Raw genomic sequence first — 22,991 nt, forward strand, 5'->3', positions numbered from 1 at the left:
AGCACTGGGTAAGGCCAGTGTGTTTGTGTGTGTGTGCATGTGCAGTAATTATTTTTGACATGTAAATTTAATGCATTTCTGTTTGTGTTCAGCTCCCACATTTGATTACGGAGACATGCCGTCCCCCCTAAGTGAGACAGAGAGCACAATTACTGTCCTGCTGCGCCCTGCTCAAGGCAGAGGGGCACCTGTCAGGTGAGGAAATTATCTCAAATATACATATCAGATCGTTCTTGTTTTTGTATCAGACATGGCTTATTAAAGGTGCACATCCACCCTGTGTCCAGCACATACCAGGTGGTGGTTGAAGAAGAAACCGTTAAGAAAGTAAAGAGGGAGCTGGGGCTTCAGGAGTGTTTCCCCTTGCCTATGTCCCACGGCGAGGCCCAGGCCCGAGGTACACCACACTACTACACAGCCGAGCTGCCGCCCAGCAGTCTGCCAGAGGCCAGTCCCTTCACTGTGGGCGACAATCACACTTACAACGGCTACTGGAACAGCCCTTTGGATCCGCGCAAGAGCTACCTTGTCTATTTCCAAGCTATGAGCAACTTCAGAGGGGTGAGTGATTTTCAAGTGCCACCAGTGGTGCAACAGATCTGCCAATACTTGATCCTCCAGCTGTATGTATTAGTATTCAGAGTAATTCTCCGCCAGCAGTGAATGGTGTTAATGAATATCTGTATTTACCAATGCTGTGGTTGACAGTGTAGGGCAGTTTGTATTGTCTGGGCTCACAACCCTTGACAGGGTATTTATCCTGTGAAAGGGATTGTTGAATGGAAACGTATTCAGCTGGCACTGTAGCTATTTGGAAATTATGTATGTTTATATCCCACTCCTTTGATTCCTCGCAAACAAAGGATGTCTGAAACAGTGAATTACTTGCATGCATTACTTACAGTTAGCGAAGCTGTGATTAGCTGGAACTACTCAAAGTCAACAATGTACTTCACGTCACTTCATCCGTCTTTCATTTTCTATCCTTTTCCTATTCTGTCCTATTCCTTTCATTATCGTCCTGATATACTCCTCTCTTTCATCACGCAGTTAATCAGAGGATTATCTTTGAAGATAGCCAGTGTTTCCACATAACAAAAACTTTGTGAGTCTCAGTTGTACACGTTTTAGCTAGGTAACAATGTGTTATTCCACACTGTGTGTGTTTCACCATTCTTGAGCATACAAAGCCCTCCGGTCATACCAGGAGGACGCCACATTACCTTTCCAAATTCCATTACAGGAAGAGCTGCTACCTGGGTGATGTAATTACTTAAGGATAATTGGGCACAGGTGCATATGATCAGAGGTAGAAAGCTGCTGCTTTAATATTCACAGACTGTGGCAATGTAGCTGAGAAATGTTGCCGTAGGTAACGCAACCCTCTGTGATCATCAGCTGGGAACAAATACAGGCAAGCTGGGTTAGCGGTCTGTCAGTGGCTGGTACTTTGGGATCACGTCACTTTCTTTTCTTTCTCTTTCTTGTTTTTGCATCGGACGTCTCTGTATTATAAAGTCCCATGAACAGAGCTGGGTGGCTCATCCCCACCAGTAGCATCTTTTTCCAACCCAGTGGAGAAACACACGGAGGGAGTGCAGTGTGAGCACTTCACACAACTAGGCTACTAAGCATGGGATTAGATAGGGGAGGCCTGGCTTTACCGGCGGATGGGATTAGGTTTTGTTTTGCCTGGCAGGGGGCCAACATCCATGACCCACAATGAGTGGAGCACAGTGCCAGATCACACAGCCAACACTGTCCCCCAGTCTTTCAAACACTGTTGCCTTTGCATGCAAATACAGTAGCAGACAGAAATCTGTTGAAATCTGGGCAACAGCCCTGTGTTGGTGCTGCAGGACTGAAACAATTCCTTTTGAAAGAACAACAATGTGCTGGGAGGGCAAGCAACTTAATTTTCAGTTTTATTCAAAAAATCGACAACATTTACTCCTGAAAACACATAATTACAGACTCAGCTTGAATCTAGTGTCAATATTTCAGACACTAGGCCTTTGTGTATGCAAAGTCTTTGTTGTTGGTTCATTGTTTCCTGTTTTTAACCGCAAGAATTTTTTAATCAAGGGCTTTTTAGTTGGATGTCAGCTAAAAAGCTAGTGATTTAACTCAATTCAATCAATTCTATACTGTTGAGGGGCAGCTTGTTGCTGGGCATATAACCCATCAACAGCAAGGCACAGAAGGCTAATGGCAACATGAACTAACACTGACTGCAGCAGAAAAAAATACTAATTAAATGCTAATTACATAAAGTAAAATAAAATAAAGGATCGTAGAATAGCAGCAATTCAACCAATAACAGACCAACAAATAATATGACACTGATGCTTTCTTTTGGTCGTTGTTGATATTATTAACATTACAGAGTTATTATTTTTCACTTTGCAGCCTTTTGACAGTGGTCACATCCAAGTGTTAATGTGAGAGTCTATTAAAACCACAGAGCAAATGTTCAGGTTTGGCTCACGCACTCTGTACGGACTGGAAATGCTCCGCAATTGCTAAATGTTTTTTTTGTTGTTCTGTATCTTCTTTTGTATTTTATCTTCCCACTTATCCCTCAGTGTGCAATTGTGAATTTCAGGCCTTTTACATTTTAGCACTGAGCTCACACTGTCACAAAATGAAGGCCAGGAAAGAGAATTTCTAAATTAGATTTTCTACAGGAGCATAAATGCTTTCAGAATACTCATGTACTGTGGGATATTTTAGTTTCAGTTTTTGGATTGTATACAGAAGAGGGAAAAATAATTACCGTATGCCTACTCATTTAAGAAGAAGAAAAAAGTGTACCTGCTCTTGAACTAAAAGGGTCGCTGGCAGTGAAAGCAGCTCTCTCCTAAGAATGAAACATCAGAAAACAGCCACGTATTTACTGGGATAAAACAATTGCTGATAATGGTTTCTGCATATGGAAGTGGTGATAAAGTTGTCATGTTTGGCAATCACTTGAAGTATTTGCTCCCTGAACACCTTATTAAAATGTAAAGTGAATTGTCAGCCTGCTTATTTTATCATTTAATTGTACAGCATAATAAGTCAGGGTCTGTGTGGTCTGTTTAACTTTGTGTTTGTCTTTAATGTCTTTGTGGAGGGGGCAACATTGCACCTAATCCTCGATAACAGTGGCAGCAATGGGAATAATTTGAACAGTATATGGGACCCACAATATTTGGCATTTACCCATGCTAATTATCTGGAGGGTGGCTGTCGGGCCTCTCTAATTGCTTTGCTTGATCCATCTAAAGAGGTGCTTGAAAGACTGTGGATGGAGAGTATAGGTTTGCAGGTCACAGAACAGCCATTTATAACATCTACACTTACATCTCCCAACTTTTTACACACGCGCACTCGAACACACACTGCATAACCTTGAGTGTGTGCTGTGTTTTTGTGTTGGCATTTGTGTTTTGTGTTTAAAATTGCCAGGAAACACCCGCCCCTCAGGTTTGACTTGCACAGCTCAGCCAGACATGTGATGTGTGTCCCACAATCTGGAGCTTGCCAATGAACTCTCTTGCTGAGCTGGCAACACAGTAATTCAGATGTACTATCTATCTATCTATCTATCTATATGTATATATAAAAATCTATATCTACTGTATATATATCTTTTTTTTTCATCTACAATAAATAGATGTTAATGTTCTCTGCCTTAATTTGGCAAAGCTTGTAATGATTGAATGTGCTATTTCAAATGCTTTCTCCATAAAGGAGGCAGGTTCAGATGACTCTGCTCCTTCTGATGGAAAATGTTTCTTATAATTGAGTCAATCCCTCAAAAGCTCAAAGTTACCAGTCAGCATTTATGGAGGCACAGAAATGGACCTGGGATGCACTCTTTAAATGATTTGATTAATGATTATTAATTAAAACGTGTCATGCAAAAGGCAATGCCACTTCTCAACCTGAAGTGCAGCTTTTTACCCACAATCAAGATGTATGACACCAAAATATCTACCACAGTTTCAGAACAAATAATATTGTTTGTTTATGTGGCTGGTAAATTTAGATGAAACATATTTAACAGGGATTCAAGGATACAGTTTGTCGCCATGCTAGCACCATCAGCAGTTGAGAACTTTGTATTTGTCCAAAGCATAGTAAGCATGTTAGCATGGTAATCTTAGCATTTAGCACAAAGCACTGCTGTGCCTACATATAGCCTCACGGAGCTGCTAACATGGCTGTAAACTCTCTTGTTGTCTTATGGTCCTCTGGTAAATAAAAGACATTTTGTTTGGACTTCAGGACCTCTGATGTTTATGTACCAACAGTGGAAAGAAAAGATGGTTTTCCACATTCTGAGCTAAATGATTTGAAATGAAAACATCATATTCTGCCACAAGGAGTACAAGGGTCTCTGCACTGCAGCGTTTCCTGTGTTATTTTGTTTTTTGTTTTTTTTTATCAGTTGCATTAACCCTTGACTGTGAATTGTATCCAGATGCAAAGAAAATCATACAAGGTCAACCAGTAAAAATCATTACATTCTCCTTAAAAGAGGGGCACAATGTTAGATGATGTAGAGTAAATAATAATAATGATAATAATATCTTTTGAATAAAGTTCAAAGTGTCTTTATTGTCCCTTACAGGGAAATTGATTTGCAGCCAGGAAATGCAAAAACACACATACAAAGAAATACATAGCACCAAACACTTATGGACATCAACAGTCTGACATGATGGCCTGAGTGATATGTAAGTTCTTATATATCTAGCTGGATTGCCATATATGAACCTCCTTATTTGTCTTTTTTGTTTTTGTCTTTTCAATCTCATAGTACAGGCATATAAATAACAGAAGACAAAATAAGACCAGTTCCCATTAGTAAATGTCAATCAGTGATGCTGTTGATTTCTGTTGAAATAAAATGAGTTTCTCTGACAGACGACGTGTTTGTCTGCGGTTTGGGTCTGCATTTTCAGATCAAATCACCGGGTTAAGAACTTGTTAAAGTGTCTGTCAGCCTGAAATGGATTTTCAATTTTTAAAAAAAAAAAAAAGCAAATTAACTGGAGTTTGAGGAAAGCGCTTTTTGCTCATTTACGAATGGACAGATTTGCATGATTGTCCTATAATGCCTGAATTAGCATCTGTAAATCTTAATTTGATAATGCATCTCCTCCAAGAGGTTGGAATTGGATTACAGTCTTGGATCTCATTAGTGCTGTTTGACAAAGGTCCTATTCATAACACTGCAATGTCATCAGCTGAAATTTGAATAAAATTAATTCCTTTTCATAGTGGTGCATTGGTCTGAAACCCTCCTCTTAATTATGCTCTCTCCCTTTCAACTCTCATCGTTTCTCCTTCAGCAAGAATCTCTAATCTTCTCAAACACTTCACCACAGCTCTCAGATTTTAGATAGTTTGTAATCTCATGTCATCAATAGGACTCTTAACTCAGGGGTATTTTGTCCTTTTAGCCTGAATCAATTTTTTTTGTCTCTATCATGAAGTAATTATGCTTTTTTAGAGAAGACTATTGCAACCCACTCATGTTTTGTAATTTGAGTAAACAGAGGGTAGAAACAGCAGTGAAGGGAGACGATGATGTGATTCCAGATGTGGTCCAGAGTTAACATGTCGACTTGGGAGTAAATATCATGTATTAATATTCATTCAGAAAGTGTGTTTTATCTGTTGTAGTCTTATTTTCAGCATGATATATGTTTGTGTCACAGCACAGTACTTCACATCATCCTTTTTTTTTTTATCACATCTTTTTTTTCTTATGAAAATGCAAAGCAACGCTCTCCCCTCTGACGTCTATGTTTTCTTTCTCTTTCAGGAATCCAGAATAAACTGCATCCGCATTGCCCGCAAAGGTAATTCAACATGAATATTTCTCCTCCTACAAACACTCCAACCTTGAATACATTACACTGCATCATTTCTGAGTACTTTGCAATAGCGCCTACCCTCTCATCGTTCTAAGATAAGAAATTAGGGATATAATTGGAATGGCGTGGTTTACTAGCTTATATTGCACTGTTATTCACCTCTCTCTCAAGTACAAAGGTGAGGGTCTGGACAAATTTTCTCTGACGGTCCTGGTTGTTTAGCGGTGGGCCTCAGAGAAAAGGGCAACAAGCAGGGAGGGATTAGAGGTCAGGCTTTCATCCTGTTTGTTTGGGGCCAGACGCTGGGACACACTATATCAAAGGCAGTCTCTTTGTTCTCATCAGCAGCCCACTAGACGGCTACATCTGAGGGCTTTGACCTCAGCGCCGTCCAGAAGGGTCCTCCAGATCAAAACTTCCAGATGGAGCTACCTTGGCCTATCAGTATGAGAAAGCCCTGCCCCCCCCCCCCCCCCCCCCCCTGCCCACCCACCCCTTCTGTAGCTCAGCTTTTGGATACATGAAAAGGGCATAGAAATTGACTCTAAGTCCTGATGGCAGGAGAGCCCCTGTGCCATAATACACTGTCAGATCACTGTGAATAAAAGTCATGTATTTATAGTTTTCATAGCACCGCTACAGTAAGCAGAGCCTTGCAAGTAAATTGACTTGGCGGGGTGTCTTTTTTTGGTGAAGGCCTCTTTTTGTGAGTGAAAAACTTAAAGAGATGAGGTTCTCCTCAAGCATAAAGCCAAAAGGCAAGGCCAGCCATTTCAGCTCAGCGTCTCACTCCATCTGCCCCACACAGACACCCGGTTGGGCATTGATTAATTATGCTTTCACACAGCAATAGGCTTTACACCTTGCTTGCCTTTTCAAAGAAATACGCAATGAAGCTTCAACAGTTAAAACATTTAATTGTATTATTGGAGAAAACAAAATATAAATGATAAAATCATTTAGAGAGAACAGAGGGGAAGATAGAAAAGACAAAGGGGAGAAACGTGCACAATGGCAAGCAATGATTGCCAGCATTACATCATCCACATGCAGGGTGATGTAACCTTGTAACTGGAAAAAAAGGGGGGGGGGGGAGGCAAATTGATGGGAAAAAAATCTCAGGGTGATTTCCAATTTCAAGGTGCGACAGGTCAGAGGGGTTTTTTTGTTGCTGTTTGAGATATCCGTGATCCCTCTACCATTAACACAGCCTCTGCATCATCGCTTCCTAAGCCGTTATTATCATGCAGCCCATCACAAGTAAAGTGGAGGCAAATGATTCTGGCTTGGATAACAAAGCTGGAGATTACATTTCAACTTCCAGGTGACAGTTTAATTAAGGATCCTCTGGCAGGCTCAACACAACAACAGACTTCCATTTCTCCTCTAAATGCCAATTTCCACCATCGGGCAGCTGGCAGGTGCATGGATTCATGTGGAAATCTATTTCATGCTCGTGTTTGGCTTAATAGAAATTTTGTGGCTAAGTGTGGCAAAACCGCCTTATCTATCCAAAATGTCAGAAAACTGAAATAGATTTTTCACCTCCTCATATACATTTTTTAGCCAGTATAAAGTACCCCTGTATTTCACTTGTCGATGTAATTTTAAATGAAGTCACAGCATAAAATAAACAGGGAGTGCTAAGTTTGTGGCTGAGGATTTTTTTTTTTTTTTTTTTTTTGAATGGAGCACCTACAGAAGGGCTGAAATCATTTGCTCACAGACACAAAGGCATCTTAGTATGATGGTGTGTCCCTGTGTGAGAGTAGAAACCACAAAGAAAATCATCTTTGATTCACAGTCTGACTAAACCCTCTCCTACCACTACTGCAAACTGAAGTCTAACCGTCTGACATGGTCTCTATACACTGAACAGCAAACACCGAAATGTCGCATTTTTGGAACAACATAGGGATAGCAACTTAAAAAGCCATGTCATAAGCAATTTTAGAAGGAACAGCTCCTTTCTAATTTCAGGCCAATGACTCGTTTTCCGTATTCAGATATGCCAGATACCCATCATTGATTAAAAAATCCTGCCAAATAATGTGATGATATTGTCCTACTTTCATCGTTATTTAGGATGAGGGTTTTGAAGCACCAACAAAATGCCCACGGCTGCAGATAGTTGGGCTAAAACATGGCTCTGTTTTCATTTCCCCTGCCCCAGATCTGATTCTTCCCCAGCAGGCTGCAAGATACAGCTCTATCCCCAGGCTTGCTCTGACTTTCTACCGCTCTCCAGATAGGTTGAGCTGTTCCAATAGGCTCAGAAGGGCTTGTTTCAGGGCTGTCAAGGCCTGGGGGACAGGCTCACACACACAGAAAAAACTAGATCAGTGGGCCCCTAGAACAAGACAAATAAAGGCCCACTGCTCAGCGCCATTTACATAAGTATGAGGATTTATTCCAGAGAAATGTAACCTACTATTATGATTACAACCTTTCCAGTAGCTCTCAGACATCAGGGCACCTTGAGATCATATTGCAGAGCTGTGTGGATGACTTGTGACTGGGAAAAATCGAATATTTAATTCAGTATTGAATAGAAATGCATGTCAAAGTTTCAGCCCTCCAACCGTAGCATGCAAATGCACAAGTGCAGTATCACAACCATAAAAAGTCAGTTTTTTTTGTTGCAATGTCATTGTGCAACTCTAATATTAACAATAGATGGAAGAACAATGTATTGCGAGGCTTTTTTGTACGTGACTAATGAATCTGAGCAAATTAGCAAATCTTATTTTGGCATATTTGCAACACTTGTGAAAATCCTCTACAACAATTTCTAGCAGTGTGTTCATTTTCCCATCTCCATTCCTTTTCTGTAAACATCAGCACAAATGTCGAGCAGTCTAAATAGCTGTTTGAAAACGATTCAGACGAATAAACTTATTCTTAACTTATTCTGTGTGCAAGGCAATCATTTTGTTTGTCAAAGCACAAATTGTCATCCTGTGATGTATCTCTGCGGACTACGGTTTTGTTGGTTTGGACAGCTTGGACAATCGCTACCTGCCTTGCTCAAGGCATCATGTCTTTATTCACATGTCTTTTTCATTTCTGGTATTTGAAAATACCTTTTGAAAATCTCACTGCTAGTAAAATGTAGGTTTGGCATTAAGTAGACTATTATGAATCACTGGATGTCCTCACAGAGGTCAGAATATGCAATGTGAATGTCTGTATTGTGATGTGAAAAGTCTACATTTGAGAAAAAAAGTTTTACGTGCATGAATGATATGTTCTTCAAAGCTGTGAATTCTCAATTTGCCTCTCTATATCAAATTTTTCACACTCTTTGCTTAAAAGTGCTTAAACTGAATCACCTGCTCCACACCTCCGCTCCCTTATGTGCTATATTTGCATTATGCCTTTTTAATGTGCGTGTCTCTGTTTCTGCTTCTAGCGGCGTGTAAAGATCACCGCAAGGCTCTGGAGGTGTCCCAACACTCTGAGGAGATGGGGCTGATTCTTGGGGTGTGCGCCGGAGGTCTGGTAGTGCTCATCCTTCTGCTGGGTGCTGTCATCATCATCATTAAGAAAGGGTAAACGTCTGCTGACAACTGTTGAGTACGAAACATGCCTCATTATGCGTAATCATACCACATCTCCCACATTGATTTTCCCTTTGTGTTTTGTTTTGGAGCAGTTCAGTAATCAGTTTTTATACTTGCTGAACTTTCCGAAAGGTCACGCTTGTTTAGGGAAGATTCTGGACCGACAGCCAAGCGCTGCATTGTTTTCACTCCCTTATGGTGCACCAGAGGGACCAAACAACTCTCATCTGCAGAGCCTATCTGAGTGTGAAGTATTTAATTAAAGGCGGATGCAATTCAATTAGCCACTTAATTACGCACACCAAGCAGAGGCCTGACCCTTAAATGAGATGGTAATTGGTAGGGAAAAGGTGCTTTTAGAGATTATTAGCCAATGATCCCACAAGTCTACAGTAGCTCATCCACACCTCTGGCTCTGCATCTATTTAGCTGCAGCTGTAGGCCAGCCTTTCAAACAAGGCTTAACCGGTCTTACTTAAATAAGACACACTGAAATCCAAAGAACCCGCCATGCCAAATGTGAAGTTACAGGGCTCCAGCAATCATTATTAAATGACTGAAAAAATGTCCAGGCTAAAATTGAATAGGTTGATTTTGAAAGTCACCGCTGCTCGTGCACTTTAGCCCAGGTTCCTCCGCTAATCCACCATGAATCTCGCGTTTAGGGAATTGATTACTAAATTTGCTGCGACAGGAATCCACGTGGTCTAGTCCTTGAAGTGTAACACAGAGACATATTCGATTGAAGGAAACACACATTTTTCTGCCTCGCTCCAGTTTGGTCCGGCATGTTCCTATGTGTCATGCGGCCGCCTGCAAAGCCGAGCTCATGAAGAGGACGGTTCTCATTTTCCCTGTAATCAATGCATTCTGCCCTCAGCTGACATTGCTTTCATCTTACATCTCTTCTTTCTCTTGATTTTTTTTTTCTCCTTCTCCTGCACACTTACCAGAAGGGACTACTACTCTTATTATCCGTAAGTGACTCCACCTCTTTGCTTTTCCATCCTCTTGTGATCCATCATATACATGCTTGTGCTCTGGCTGTCAATCATAAGTCGTAGAGGGAAAGCAACCTTTTTGTCTTTGTTTCTGTCAGTTGTTACCTCCCTGTTTTTCCTTACTTAACATAATGTTTTCTTTTTCTCTCTGCCTCTGTCTCTGTCTTTCTACCATCTCCCCTGTATGCCTATTTCCCCTCCATTGTCTTCTTCATCCTTTAATAGGAAACCAGTGAACATGAATAAGACACCCATTACCTATCGGCAGGAGAAGAGCCATATGGGCTCCATGGAGCGCAGTTTCACAGACCAGAGCACCCTACAAGAGGATGAAAGAATGGCTCTTTCCTTCATGGATGCACACACCTGCGGCACACGCAGTAAGATAAATGCACATGCACAGTACAACCTATAAGCTTACCTTCCAAAACCTGACGTACATCATCTTAGACTTTATATAATCTCTTTGACCGTCACTCATTCTCTCCATAAATGTCTGAATGACTGTCGAAGATAGTAATCACCCTGCATGAAAAACATTGCTCTACCCTCAGCTATCCACTGCCTAGAGCTGACACACAGAGAATAGCACTAGATTTCAAAGAAATGGGAGAATTGCACTAGTGAAGTAACGTGATTGAATGAATCGAAATAAATGATCCTCTGTACTTTTCATCTTGATCTCCTTTCTAATATTGTCGGTCTCACAGAAAGGAAAACAGATGTGTTCAGTCTAAAGTTGATACAGATCCTGGTCTGCTTCACACACCATCAGAGACAGAGCTGCTGTCGTGTCTATATAAGCTCTAATATGAAGACATCTTTGCAGAGACAAACCTTATCAAAGTGACACGCCTGGAGCATACACTGTGTGTGTTAATATCAGCATGCAGCGAGACATCACTGATAACACCAGTGTATGGCACCCAGAACTAAATGCACAAAGTGCCATAAAAAAGGTTCATATCATAACCTGTCTCGTACATGAACTTTTCAACCTTCAGTTGCATCAAAATTGCAAAAGGCAATGTTTGCAATTTCGTGTGTGATTCAGGTGATGCTCGCAGTTCAGTGAATGAGGCCAGCAGCCTGCTGGGAGGCTCCCCGAGGCACCAATGTGGGCGTAAAGGCTCCCCCTACCACACAGGCCAGCTCCACCCTGCTGTCCGAGTGGCTGACCTCCTCCAGCACATCAACCAGATGAAGACTGCCGAGGGCTATGGCTTTAAACAGGAGTATGAGGTGATATGATGTTATTAAACTCTTCTCTTACATTCTTACACACGACATAATACAACATAGACAACATTTACTCTTACACTCTGAGAACATGGAATGAACAGCAAATATTACTGCTGGTGAACTTGTGTCAAGTCATGTGGGCAATTATGAAAGAGAGGTTTTAGGACTGCATTATTCTAAAGGGCAGTGATATGTGAGTTGTCTGTCTTCACACTGTGATTGTATTCTGTATCAAGCGACCTTCACTGTAAATTCAACTGCACGACCATCATACAGCGAGTGGGAGAGCTAGAGTCAAGAACACTCAAACTGCAGTGGTGTAAATTCAGCATCACAGCTGGAGGTTTATTCATCTTTACTTTAATTTCTATGCTGGAAATGGAAAATTGGCAGAGTTAACTTTAACTATATGTAACTTATTGAAAGCTTTATTTATTTCTGTGCTGAGGCTGTCAGTAATGTTAGAGCATCTCAGTTTCCATAGGGAGAGAAATGTTGTCTGCATGATGTGTCCCACTTCCCGTGAAGAGTGATTTCTATAGTGTTGTGTGTAGTATCTTCTGAGTGTCATGCTAAAACTATTGTGGTAGAAGGACTTCAGAGATGTGGAACTCCAAAGTGTCATTGAAATAGAGTCAAAGACACTTAACCATGAAGTAGCTCTGCCTGCTTTTCTCAATGATGTACAAGGTCACTGCCTTCATTGAAACTGCTGGTTATTGTTACCATCATAATAGCTAATGTAACTAATCTCTGAACTAATTATTAAACTAAAACATGCAGTTCATCCATCCATCAATCCATCCATCCATCCATCTATCCATCCATCCATTTTCTTCCACTTTAACTGCATTAAGGTCACAGTAGAACGCCTCGTTTTCGGGAGGTTTTCCAGGTGCTTCCATAGCATCTGGAAGGTATAATCTCTTGTACTTGGCCTAGTTATATCCTGAGGTCTCCACTCCAGTATGACAGTATACCTGTACAGATGTGACCCGGTGTCTTCTTTACCAGTTGCCAATAGCACTCCTTTCAATGTGGAAGAGCAGTGTCTCATCACTAAGCACCCCAAGTTTGTTGAAATTTTTGCCCTACTGAGAACAGCCACCATGTGTAAGAAAAAAAAAAAACTTACTTTAGCCTCTTGTATCTATGATCTCATTCTTTCATTTAATGCTTGGAGCTTGTTGCCATAGGGGAGGTTGTAGCAAAGACAAAGCATTGCTTTCTGGGTTAGCTCCCTCTTCACCATAAGGTTTGGGACATGGCTACCCTGATGTACTTCCATGCCTGGTTAACCTGGGTACTCCTAGCACAGCGGAGGAAAAACCGGGAAGTTATAAAGGCCGCTGGTGTAGTACTAAAAGAAGGGAAATCATGGCTAGAAGAGATTTTGCTGCACTACTTGGCACCCCAGGAGGGAATGTAGGTCAGTACCTGGGCTTTCCTCAGCAGGAGCGTTTGACCGTAATTGGCACCATTGTTATAAGGTGGAAGAAGTATTTTGAGGAACTTCTAAACCTTACAGACAAACCATGCTGCTCTGTGCCACAGACACTTCTTGATCATTCTGGGAGTGTCTGAGCCTCCATTCTCTGTAGTGGAAGTTGCATTAGTCAGAGGTCTCCATGGTGGAGGAGACTTATGTCAAACCCCACATTTGAGAAGCGCAGATTTTGTCCTGGACCGGGTTTAAATCTGTCATAGATAACTGACACATCACTGAGAATTGCTAATCCTCTTGGTGGATTTTGAAACTTTTGACAACTTCCAAAATATCTTGTGGGAGCTGCTGTGTGAGTGATTGATCAACCTTATTATTGGCAAAGGAAATTGATTTGCAGTGTAGGCGCACACACACACACACACACACACACACACACACACACACACACACACACACACACACACACACACAACAAAAAGAATACAAAAAGAACATACAGCGCGAAAACAAGTTACAGATATAGTCCACAGATAGACAGACAGAGTGATTGTGGAGGGCTGCAAGACTACCCAGACGAATCATAGCTGTGAGTTGGGCTTCTTCAAAGTGGACATTGGATTCCGACAAGGATGCATTTTGTCCTCTCACCAGTTTGTGATACTACTGGACCCATGTACGAGACACAACTAAGGGGTTGGGCGGTCAGCATCAACAATACTTAAGCTACCATGGTTGTCTCATCAAGATGAGATTGTACCCAAAATTGAGTAGTTTGTTTATCTTCATTGTTAGTCAGTAAGAAGGATTATGTGCAATTACTACATGTTGTGGATATGTGCTAGCTTAGAGGAGCCATATTAGTTTGAATGCACTTGCGTAAGTGGAATCCATCAATCCTCCAATCCTCAATCATCAGAGCACCCGCCTCACCACCCACTGAAATTAATTAGCCGGGTTAAAAAGACAGCTGGATCACACTGTTGCTGAGCGTATGAATAAATCATCCTCATTTGGGTCCAAAGAACACCTCTGTCATGACGGCAGGTCTGATGAGGTTAAACCTCTCTGGAGGTGCCTCTAACTAGTGAGTCCCCTGACCACTGCTAACAGATTGTAGGGTGGCAAATAGCGTCTGGGAGGGTTGAGTGGGAAGGGTGGAAAGATGAAAGGGTACAAAGGGAGAAATGTGAGAAAAGAGAGCTCTTATCTCCCATGCCCTGTAACCTCCAAATAAACTCCTCCCAGTAGCAATGTTAGTATTTACCTCCCTCTGCAGAATATAATGCAAAATAAATGCTCTACAATTCACAAAAGTCACCATCAGACTACGATGCCACGAATGGTGGCCACTATATCTTATTTAGTATAAGACATTTCACATTGACAAGGTGTCGTTTTGTTCTTGATGTTGGCCACAGTTTCACTCGTTCAATCTCTCACAGCAGTGATGGATATATCAAGCGTGCACGCTTGATATAGGACTGATATTTGGAAGTCAGAAGTTGAGACCCTCTCACAGCAGAAGTCTTGTGATGCTCCATAATGATCCTGTTGGTGCTCAGATCCTTAAAGCTCATCATGAAAACAAATCAGACAGCCTGTCATCTAGTGAGGAGTTGATCTTGACATTTATAAGGAAAAGAATAGCTTTTAATTCACTATTAATCGCCAGCTCACTGTTCAGGAACTTACCAGGAATTGTTCTGAATGTGCTTGCACCACTGCTGTTATTTGTTGTAAATCACTTAAGTTTTCTTGGCAGATTATTGCTTGGTTAGTTTTTTTTTTTTTTTTTTTTTTCAATGCACATTGGAGTTTTAGCCCTGAATTCAACCGTAAGTACAAATATTTTTCTTTTCAAAAACATTGCTTATCCCCCTCCTGCTGTTGCAGTGGTTGATGTCTCTAGTTGTATGATTCATGGCACATAATGAAGGGCCCAGATCTCTGAATGCCTCTCCCCAGTGGAATGATTGTGGCTGAGAGTTGAGATCACACCCTGGAGAGAAGTCCGTCCCTGTCACCCACGGCCTATGGCATTCACGAAAAACAGAAAATGTCTTTTGTCTCTGGTTCATGGTTTCCCCCTCTGGAACTCTGCTTGTAGACTCATTAAATTGTCCCTCAAAGGCAAAACACACTCCACTCAAAAAATCAATACACACCTCTTTGTGTTTTTTTCCCTCTGTGCTAGAGTATGTGTTTTGATGGAGTGTCTCTCTCTATTATGAAGGAAAATGATGAGGAGTATCATATTACACTCCCCTGGAAGGTACAGGTTTTTATTTCCCTGAAGAATACCTATGTTCTGTAAAAACAATGATCAAGAATTTACAGTGAGTTGTATAGAGGGCTTGTATGTGTGGCAGCTGCTGTCACTGCAGTCATATTGGTTTAAGTTCAAGTGCTTGTGTGTGGTTCCTGAATTACCTAGTTCACTAGTCAATGAACTCACTAACTATTCTCTCTGAGTTTTTACTCTCATTACAATAACTAAGGGTGTTCCACAAGGTTCAGTTCTAGGTCCAGTTCTTTTTACACTTCATAATGTTAATGTTCGTCTTAAACTATCTCCACATAAAACTTTTGTTGTTCTGTAGAGCTACAGGTAATGTTAGGAAAACTTTCATGCTTACACTGTACAAGGAGAGAGGTAGAGAAGTACCTTGTTATTTGGATATATGACAAATTCAAATTCAAATATCAAATAGACAATGTTGTCAAGAAATTATGACAAAAACATATTTTTTTAATAGAAATAGAGCAAACTTTTCTCTTCTTTGTGGGGAAAGGATTGTTGAAGCTGTTTTTCTCTCTGTTATGGATTATGGTGATGTGATTTATAGGCATGCCTATGCCTCCACTTTTAAACCCTTCAATGCTGTTCATCATTCTGCTCATGGCTTTATGACTGGTGATATTTATAGTACTCATAATTGCATCCTGTATGAAAAAGTTGGGTGGTTTTCTCTGTCTGAATAATGTGATTATACACATTATCTATTATTCTATGAGGCCCTGACTGCGAAGCTACCATCTTATTTTATATCACTTCTATGCTAAACTAGTGCTATAGAACAGAATTACTTTTTTTTTTTTAAATAATAGTATTTTTACACTTGTTTTAGATTATTGTTTTCTTTTGCCTTATATCTTTTATTATTTTGTATCTTTTTCAGTCATTTAAACTGTTATCTGACATTATTGTGAATGAGTGCCAGCCCTCAGTGATTGTTTTTGAGTTCAAATAAAGGCAAATAATAATAATATTCTCACTGCAGAACCTGGGGAGTAAACAACAGCAAAGCTTCACTGGAGAACTCAAAAACTTCCACTATAACTGCACCTTGAGGCTGAGGTTAGGAAGGATGATGGACTACTGAATTACCCTGCTTATTTTAAAAACAACCACCTCACGCTACCTTTTTGGTAACACAAAACTGTTAATTTTATTTATTGACTAGAAATGTTATGTTTATGTGTGATATCTCAGACATCCCGGATTGGATTTTTACTGAATGTAGAGGGATTATCAATCTCATCACTTTTTGCACTTTTAAAATTATTGCGGATAAAAAATTACAGGTCAGAGGCAGGTGACGTAACAGTTATTGAGTGGTGATGAAAGGGAAATTGTCGAGGACAGCATGCTCCCCAATGCTTTGTTGTTGAAGGGGAACGATAATGCACACGATAAAATCTAGTGGGATGTTGATAGTACAAAGTGTAATAGCGTTACTAGTTCAGGACTGCACTCATAATTTCTTTCATCTCATTTTACTCATTTTATGTGATTCTCTGAAACAACCCACCCCACTGATCCCTGCCAATGAAGGTTTCTAATCAATCTTCCACGGGTCTGTGTTGTTTCCCTTCCCTTCAATATACTTACACTCTCTCTCAGTTTTTCTTTTGTTTTTCCTCTCCCTGCTTCTCTCTTCTCTCTGGAGGGCTGAGCAGAGGAGTGGTGGGAGCAGAGAAACAGAGAGAGCTCAGAGGTCTAGTGTCAAAAATGAGGAGGAGAAAGATGGAAGAGGTGGACAGGGAGAGAAAAGATGATGAAGAATGTTGAAGAGGTAGGAGAAGGTAAAGAGAATGAGGGATTCAGAGAGAGAGAGAGACAGACCCCGAGAGAGTGCATGAAAAGAAGAGGAAAAAGTGAGTAGGAGGGTGTAATCCCAGGCAGGATTTCACTGGTTCTTGGCTCTCTGTGGGGGGAACTGCTTTGTAATCCCCTGCTCAGCATGCAGACTTGGGCAGAGTTTCACCAAATTCCCCTAGTGGCTGAAAACCACAGGGGGTAGACTGGTATGGGGGGATGTGTGTGTATGTGTGTGCTTTGTTCATTGGTCCTACGGGGCTGTTTACAGGCTTAATTTGGCCCCACAGTGGATGCCTAAAAGTGGCTTATGGCGACGTGTGAGAGTAAGCGCTCACCAGTGCATCCATGCAGACAGGTGTATGATGAGTGTGATGTGTTATAATACGGCTGAGCAGCCATCCAGCAGGTTCTAGACACTTCCTCTGCCTTCACCCTTAATAAGAGTCATCTCACCACAGAGTGATTTGTGTGCTGTATATAGAAATTTTCAGTAAGTTACATAACAGTAAACATCCGCAGTACTTCATCTCATGACTCATTACTGACTTTTTATTTCAAGTGCCTTATTCTGAAACAAAAGCCTTATAAAAAGAATCTTAAATATGCACCTGATGGTTACATACATGGTGTTAAAGGACTGAAGCTAAAAGTGCAAAAATCTGTCTTGGACAGTGTTGGCTGAGGTTGCTGGAGCGTAAACTCCAAATCCAATAAAGACAAGGAGCTAATAATATTAGCCTCAACTCTGATAGCATCCGTCTTCTACCACTGCAGGTAGTTAGTGACATAGCCGAACATGGAGTTCAACTCAGGTCAGAACAGTCAAACGTGCTGTTTAATGCAGTAATGCATTCCTCACATTTTGTCTCTTGTGTTTTTGGTTTTGAAAGAGAAAAAAAATGACACCACACTCTAAACAATTATTGCTTCTACCTCAGCCCCATGTTCAACACTTTGGCATCTTTTGCACAATCCAAAGTTTGACGGACCTGCTCTGCCTAGTTATGTTGTCTAAGTTATATTTGGATAATCACTCTTTGGGGGTGGGGGTTAGCGAATGGTCAATATGTGAGGTATGTAATTAAAATTGCCTCCATTAGCTTGCATTGTGATAAACCCAGTGGGAATATAGCAACCAGGTTAAAATGGTAATTATAATCCGTGGCAATGAGGGCTTTAACAAGAATAGGTGCAACTGGTGGTCCATGACTCATGAGGGCTCTGGGTCTAACTACGACTTCATGATGCTCATGGCACTGTGTTTTTAAATTGCTTATCATGCATAAAGCACCAAACCGCTCTCCTCTTCGTAGGATACAGTGGCTCTTGATCTATGTACTTGATGCGCTGATAGGCTTTTGACATGTTAACTATGAAAAACAAACTTCCTTATCACCCATAAAACAAACAAAGATGTGTGTTGAAGCTGTGATTATGTTTACCTGGGATATTTGAATGCTTAATACGGAGTCTCTTCATCCCTGTAGAGTTTCTTTGATGGATGGGACTGCACAAAGAAGAAGGACAAAACCAAAGGGAGACATGACACCTTGCTGGGATGTAAGTCATCAGAACCCATTTTATCCTGTATAGAAAAATAACAACATAATAAATATTATTAAAATTTCCTCAACATTTCTTTGCTCTTTTGTTTTTATCTGTCTCAGATGACCGCCACAGAGTCAAGCTCCACCCTCTCCTGGGAGACCCCAACTCAGACTACATCAACGCTAACTACATTGATGTAAGTCTAATCTTGTTTTTCTGCCTTTGTTTGACATGGGATACAAATAGTCAGTCTCTGCTGAGACTCACACCCTGCAAAGCCACAGTCCATCTCTCTCATTCCCGTAAGCCCACCAGTCTGCTGGCCCACTTTCACCTGGAAGCTTTCATCCAATCAAACACCCTTCCTGGCGGTGTTTTGCCAGATGCCATGGTTGTCAATTGCTGCACCGAATCCCTGACCCAGACTAACTCTGCTATCACTTTTATTAAAACAGCGTGGAATAAATGCATTTAATGCCTTGCAGAGGAGATGAACCTTTCTGTAAGATGCCACAAATCCCCCTAAATTAAATAGACATGATTGATGTTATTCAATCTCTGGATGGGCCGGGAGGAGATGATCCTTTCCACTGTTCACCTTAACTGTCTACCACACGTGCAGTGCCACAGTAACATTCTCACTGATCATATGAAATACATGTATATGTTGCTAATGTGTCTCACACAGTCTCATTCATGTGTGCTTTCATTCATGAAAACTAGCGGAGGCTGTGTTTATTCGGAGAGCAGAAGAACTAGAAGTTATTAACAAAAGAAATCAACCCAGATTCTGTAAGAAATGCCATTTTACTAGCAGATATACTGTAGATAGAAACTTGTATTTTGGTTCCCCTGTGAATTTGCTGTCATAGTCCTCAGTTGTTGCTTGTCATTTGAGTTATGTCAAGAGAAGTCTGGCAACCTGATATGATTTCTTTATCTCATAAGATTTATTTTGCATGTCTCTCATTGGGACTACTGTAAAGTAAATATGGCACTCTGTGAGAAGATGAGGCGGGCTGATTTACTCCCACTGCTGTTTGAGGTTGATAGGAGATTGAAAGATCATGTCTCAGTCAAAATGTTTTTAAAGAATATATTTGAAAAATAACTCGTATCATTTTTTTTTTCAGTGAGAGAAAATTACCTGGTGCATAAGTTGACTTGATTTTGGTTGGATTCCTCCTTTAGGCCAAATTGTATCATCAAAATGCTTGACACTACAGGGCTTTTTCCCTCTCTTTTATGTCTCTGTAGAGAATGGCGAGCAGCGAGATGCTTTTAGAGAGTTCATTATGATGAGAGGGCATTAAAAACCTGGCCTGCTGTTAGGACTGTAGTTATTGTGAGGGTCTCCATTAGCGTTAAGGGCACAGAGGTGCAGGCATTAGAGGGAAAACACCACTCAGCAGCCACTACAGTGTCGGTGTCAGTGATGTTACTCCCTGACAAAGCTGACCCGCAAAGCTGAATAGTAACTACATAGCCACAGTTGGGCAGATTTTGGACAGCCTGTAATTATTTCACCGGAGGTTAAATGGAAAAGTTTTCCTCCCTCTGAAACATTATTGCGCTTTCAAAACAGAGGTGGGAAAGTGCAAGCTCTCTGTTTCCTCGTTCTCTGTCACTTAATATCTGAGTCTTTGCCTGCCTGCGGTGTGTGTTGCTTGAAGAGGTGCACGACTTTGCATATGTTTGACAGCTTGCAGAGCGGCCCAGTGCGTCGCGGCTGTCGCTAATTTACATTTCGTCTGCATCTAAAGAGTAACAGGGCCTTACTGACAACTGTAGATGGCCACACAGCCATAAACACATACAAACTTCGCCACACATGGTTACACTGTTAATCAGTTTTGTCTGCTGTAATGTTCCTAATGGAAAAGCATTCGTCGTCGTTCTTTGTCATTGTTTCTCAGCTTCTTACTCGAAGTAATCGGGTCCAACATGCACACAGAAAGTTAAGTCTGCATAGTTTTCGTTCTTTTGTGTGACAGATTTCTACACATTGGTTTTTGTCCTAGCTATTCTCCAGGACTTGGAAAAAATCGATTTCACATATTTCCATGCACCAGCACAGTTGCTAAGAGGGAGGGCCCACTGGAAGGGTTTAACCAGAAGGGTGTCTTGAAATTCCCATTTCAAGTGTATCTTTATATGATATGCTCACTGTTACTTAACATTGAAAACGTGGGACTCTCCCGCAAGATGTAATGACCCCACAGGTCGCTGTTATGGCCACTAGTTTTAATTATTTTAACTTTGTTTTCGAGAGTCAGTTTGGCATGTCAGATCAGCTCTAAATACTTCAGTACCCATGAGCCTTGGCTGCTGTTGCCATGGAGAAGAAGCCAGTCGGGGGTGGGAATCAGAACGGCAGCCATTTGAAAACACTTTGTAATTGAACTTGTGAACAAAACACAATGCCATAGCTGTTGAATTAATCTAAAATTGACCCAAAATTCAGAGATTAATTTAGTTAAGCTGCAGAGTGTATTGTCAATTGTCTCAACACCATAATCTTTAGCCTCCGCCCGCCATTAGTGGCACATTTAACAGTATTTAAGCTCGGTAATTGGATATTTCTCACTGAATTGCACCATGGGAGAGTAGCTTTGTGAACTCCCCGCCCCAAAAGTATCTATGTAAAAAAGGCTTGTACCTTGTCAAAGAAGCAGATATTTTCTAATGCAGTTGTACTTTTTTCTTTTTTGTACTGACGGGTTAGTAGAGTTTCATGCTGATCCAAGCTGCAGCGGTGCTACAATCCAGAGAAACATTGTCTATGGGAAAGATGAGTGGGGCTTTTAATTACAGAACCAGGGATGCCTGAAATAGCTCATCCCACTTCACGGCTCTATCAAGAGCTTAGTGACATTAGAATCAAAGCAGACAGTCGTGGGGTTGTTTGCTTGTTGCCAGGCCACTGTCAATCAAATCTGATCAACAAAAAATTAGTGCTCCAACATATAACCCCAGTCCTGCTGTAGTTACATAGACACACACATGCAGGCACACACACTTCTTCCCATCTGTCTGTAACCATAACTCCTATTTACCAAAAGCTTCTTTCATTAACTAGCCTATATGTCTTCTTTTTCTACTCCCCTTCCCACTTCCTCGACCTTGGACCCTGTAGATTCGGATTAACAGGGAAGTAAGTACTTCACTGCTCGTTCTTCTGCCTGCCATCGCTCTGTTTTTGCTCTTTTCCCCCCTCTTCTCTTCCCACTTCCCTCTGCTCTTTACACTCTCCTCTATCCACAAATGCTCAAAGGTCAGTGTGTTTCAGGTTTGTGCACATTTGAGGACCCTGCTGTCTTTGTTAGTTCTGAGAAGTGGCCAAGACTCAAGAAGTTTTTAGTTGCTATGCTGACCGTCTCAAGTGGAAGAGTGGTAGCATTCATGCTGTTAGTTTTTGGTTAGGGCCAGAGGAATTGTGGATAGTAGGCCTCACAGCACTGGTCATCCATCTCCATTTCAAACATGTCCTCGTTTATCTGACTGGATGCAATTAAGTTTAGCAATCCCGCAACGTGGACGTACTCGGCATATTAGGAAGATGCCCTCTGCAAAAAGATAAAAACTGTTATCAATGTGGATTGCCCCATCTCACGCTGATTTGATGAGAGCCGATGGGCTTGGGAGTTTATTCAGATTATTCCTAACCTGCCTTCTCCACTCCACAGAGTCATGCAAGGTAATTGGGGCATCAATTATCCTTCCAGCTGCTCCTATCAAAATGACAACACTCAGTGAACCACAACATCCATGTGGCTTTCTAGGAGAGGAGGTTTTCATAGACTCTCAGGATCAGGTGTCTCACTTACCTCGGGACGTGATATAAGCAGTACTTGTTTTCAGGAGGACTTCCGTTGCTCGTCCTTAAAGTCCCTCAGGTGGTCTTTGTAGTGCTTATTTCCCTCAAGGCTGTAGAGGTGACATCTCATTGTTCATTCATTATCACCCCATACTCACTGTATGAAAACGTCTGTCATCTGTATCAAAGGCTGTCACACCCTTTGATAAAAAGGATCTCAGAATATTTCACTGTACATACAAGAGTTTGCTCTAGTAGACTGTTTATGTTGGTGATGATATCATGCATCTATGTGAAACCTGTGTATGATTCTTCCACTTGACAAGAATGGAATAATTCAAGGAGTTTTTTGTTGTTTTTTTAATAGAAAAAAATGTGGTTTCACTTTAATTCATCTCCTC

At 41.2% G+C, this 22,991-nt stretch overlaps 1 protein-coding gene across 4 annotated transcripts in view; it reads left to right on the top strand.

The window, feature by feature from the left end:
• The window catches only part of ptprub (protein tyrosine phosphatase receptor type Ub), a 149,948-nt gene that overhangs the window by 108,205 nt on the left and 18,752 nt on the right, over positions 1-22,991 (top strand). The window contains exons 11-20 of one of the 4 annotated variants that reach the window (XM_056380744.1): positions 93-195; positions 288-561; positions 5,819-5,855; positions 9,283-9,421; positions 10,387-10,410; positions 10,660-10,814; positions 11,489-11,676; positions 18,713-18,785; positions 18,893-18,969; positions 21,910-21,927. In XM_056380744.1, the coding sequence (XP_056236719.1) occupies positions 93-195; positions 288-561; positions 5,819-5,855; positions 9,283-9,421; positions 10,387-10,410; positions 10,660-10,814; positions 11,489-11,676; positions 18,713-18,785; positions 18,893-18,969; positions 21,910-21,927 (1,088 nt within the window). The remainder of the gene's footprint in view (positions 1-92; positions 196-287; positions 562-5,818; positions 5,856-9,282; positions 9,422-10,386; positions 10,411-10,659; positions 10,815-11,488; positions 11,677-18,712; positions 18,786-18,892; positions 18,970-21,909; positions 21,928-22,991) is intronic. The other 3 variants (XM_056380745.1, XM_056380746.1, XM_056380747.1) reach the window with 3 other exon arrangements.

The sequence above is a fragment of the Seriola aureovittata genome, chromosome 7, assembly GCF_021018895.1.
Source record: "Seriola aureovittata isolate HTS-2021-v1 ecotype China chromosome 7, ASM2101889v1, whole genome shotgun sequence".
NCBI lineage: Eukaryota > Metazoa > Chordata > Actinopteri > Carangiformes > Carangidae > Seriola > Seriola aureovittata.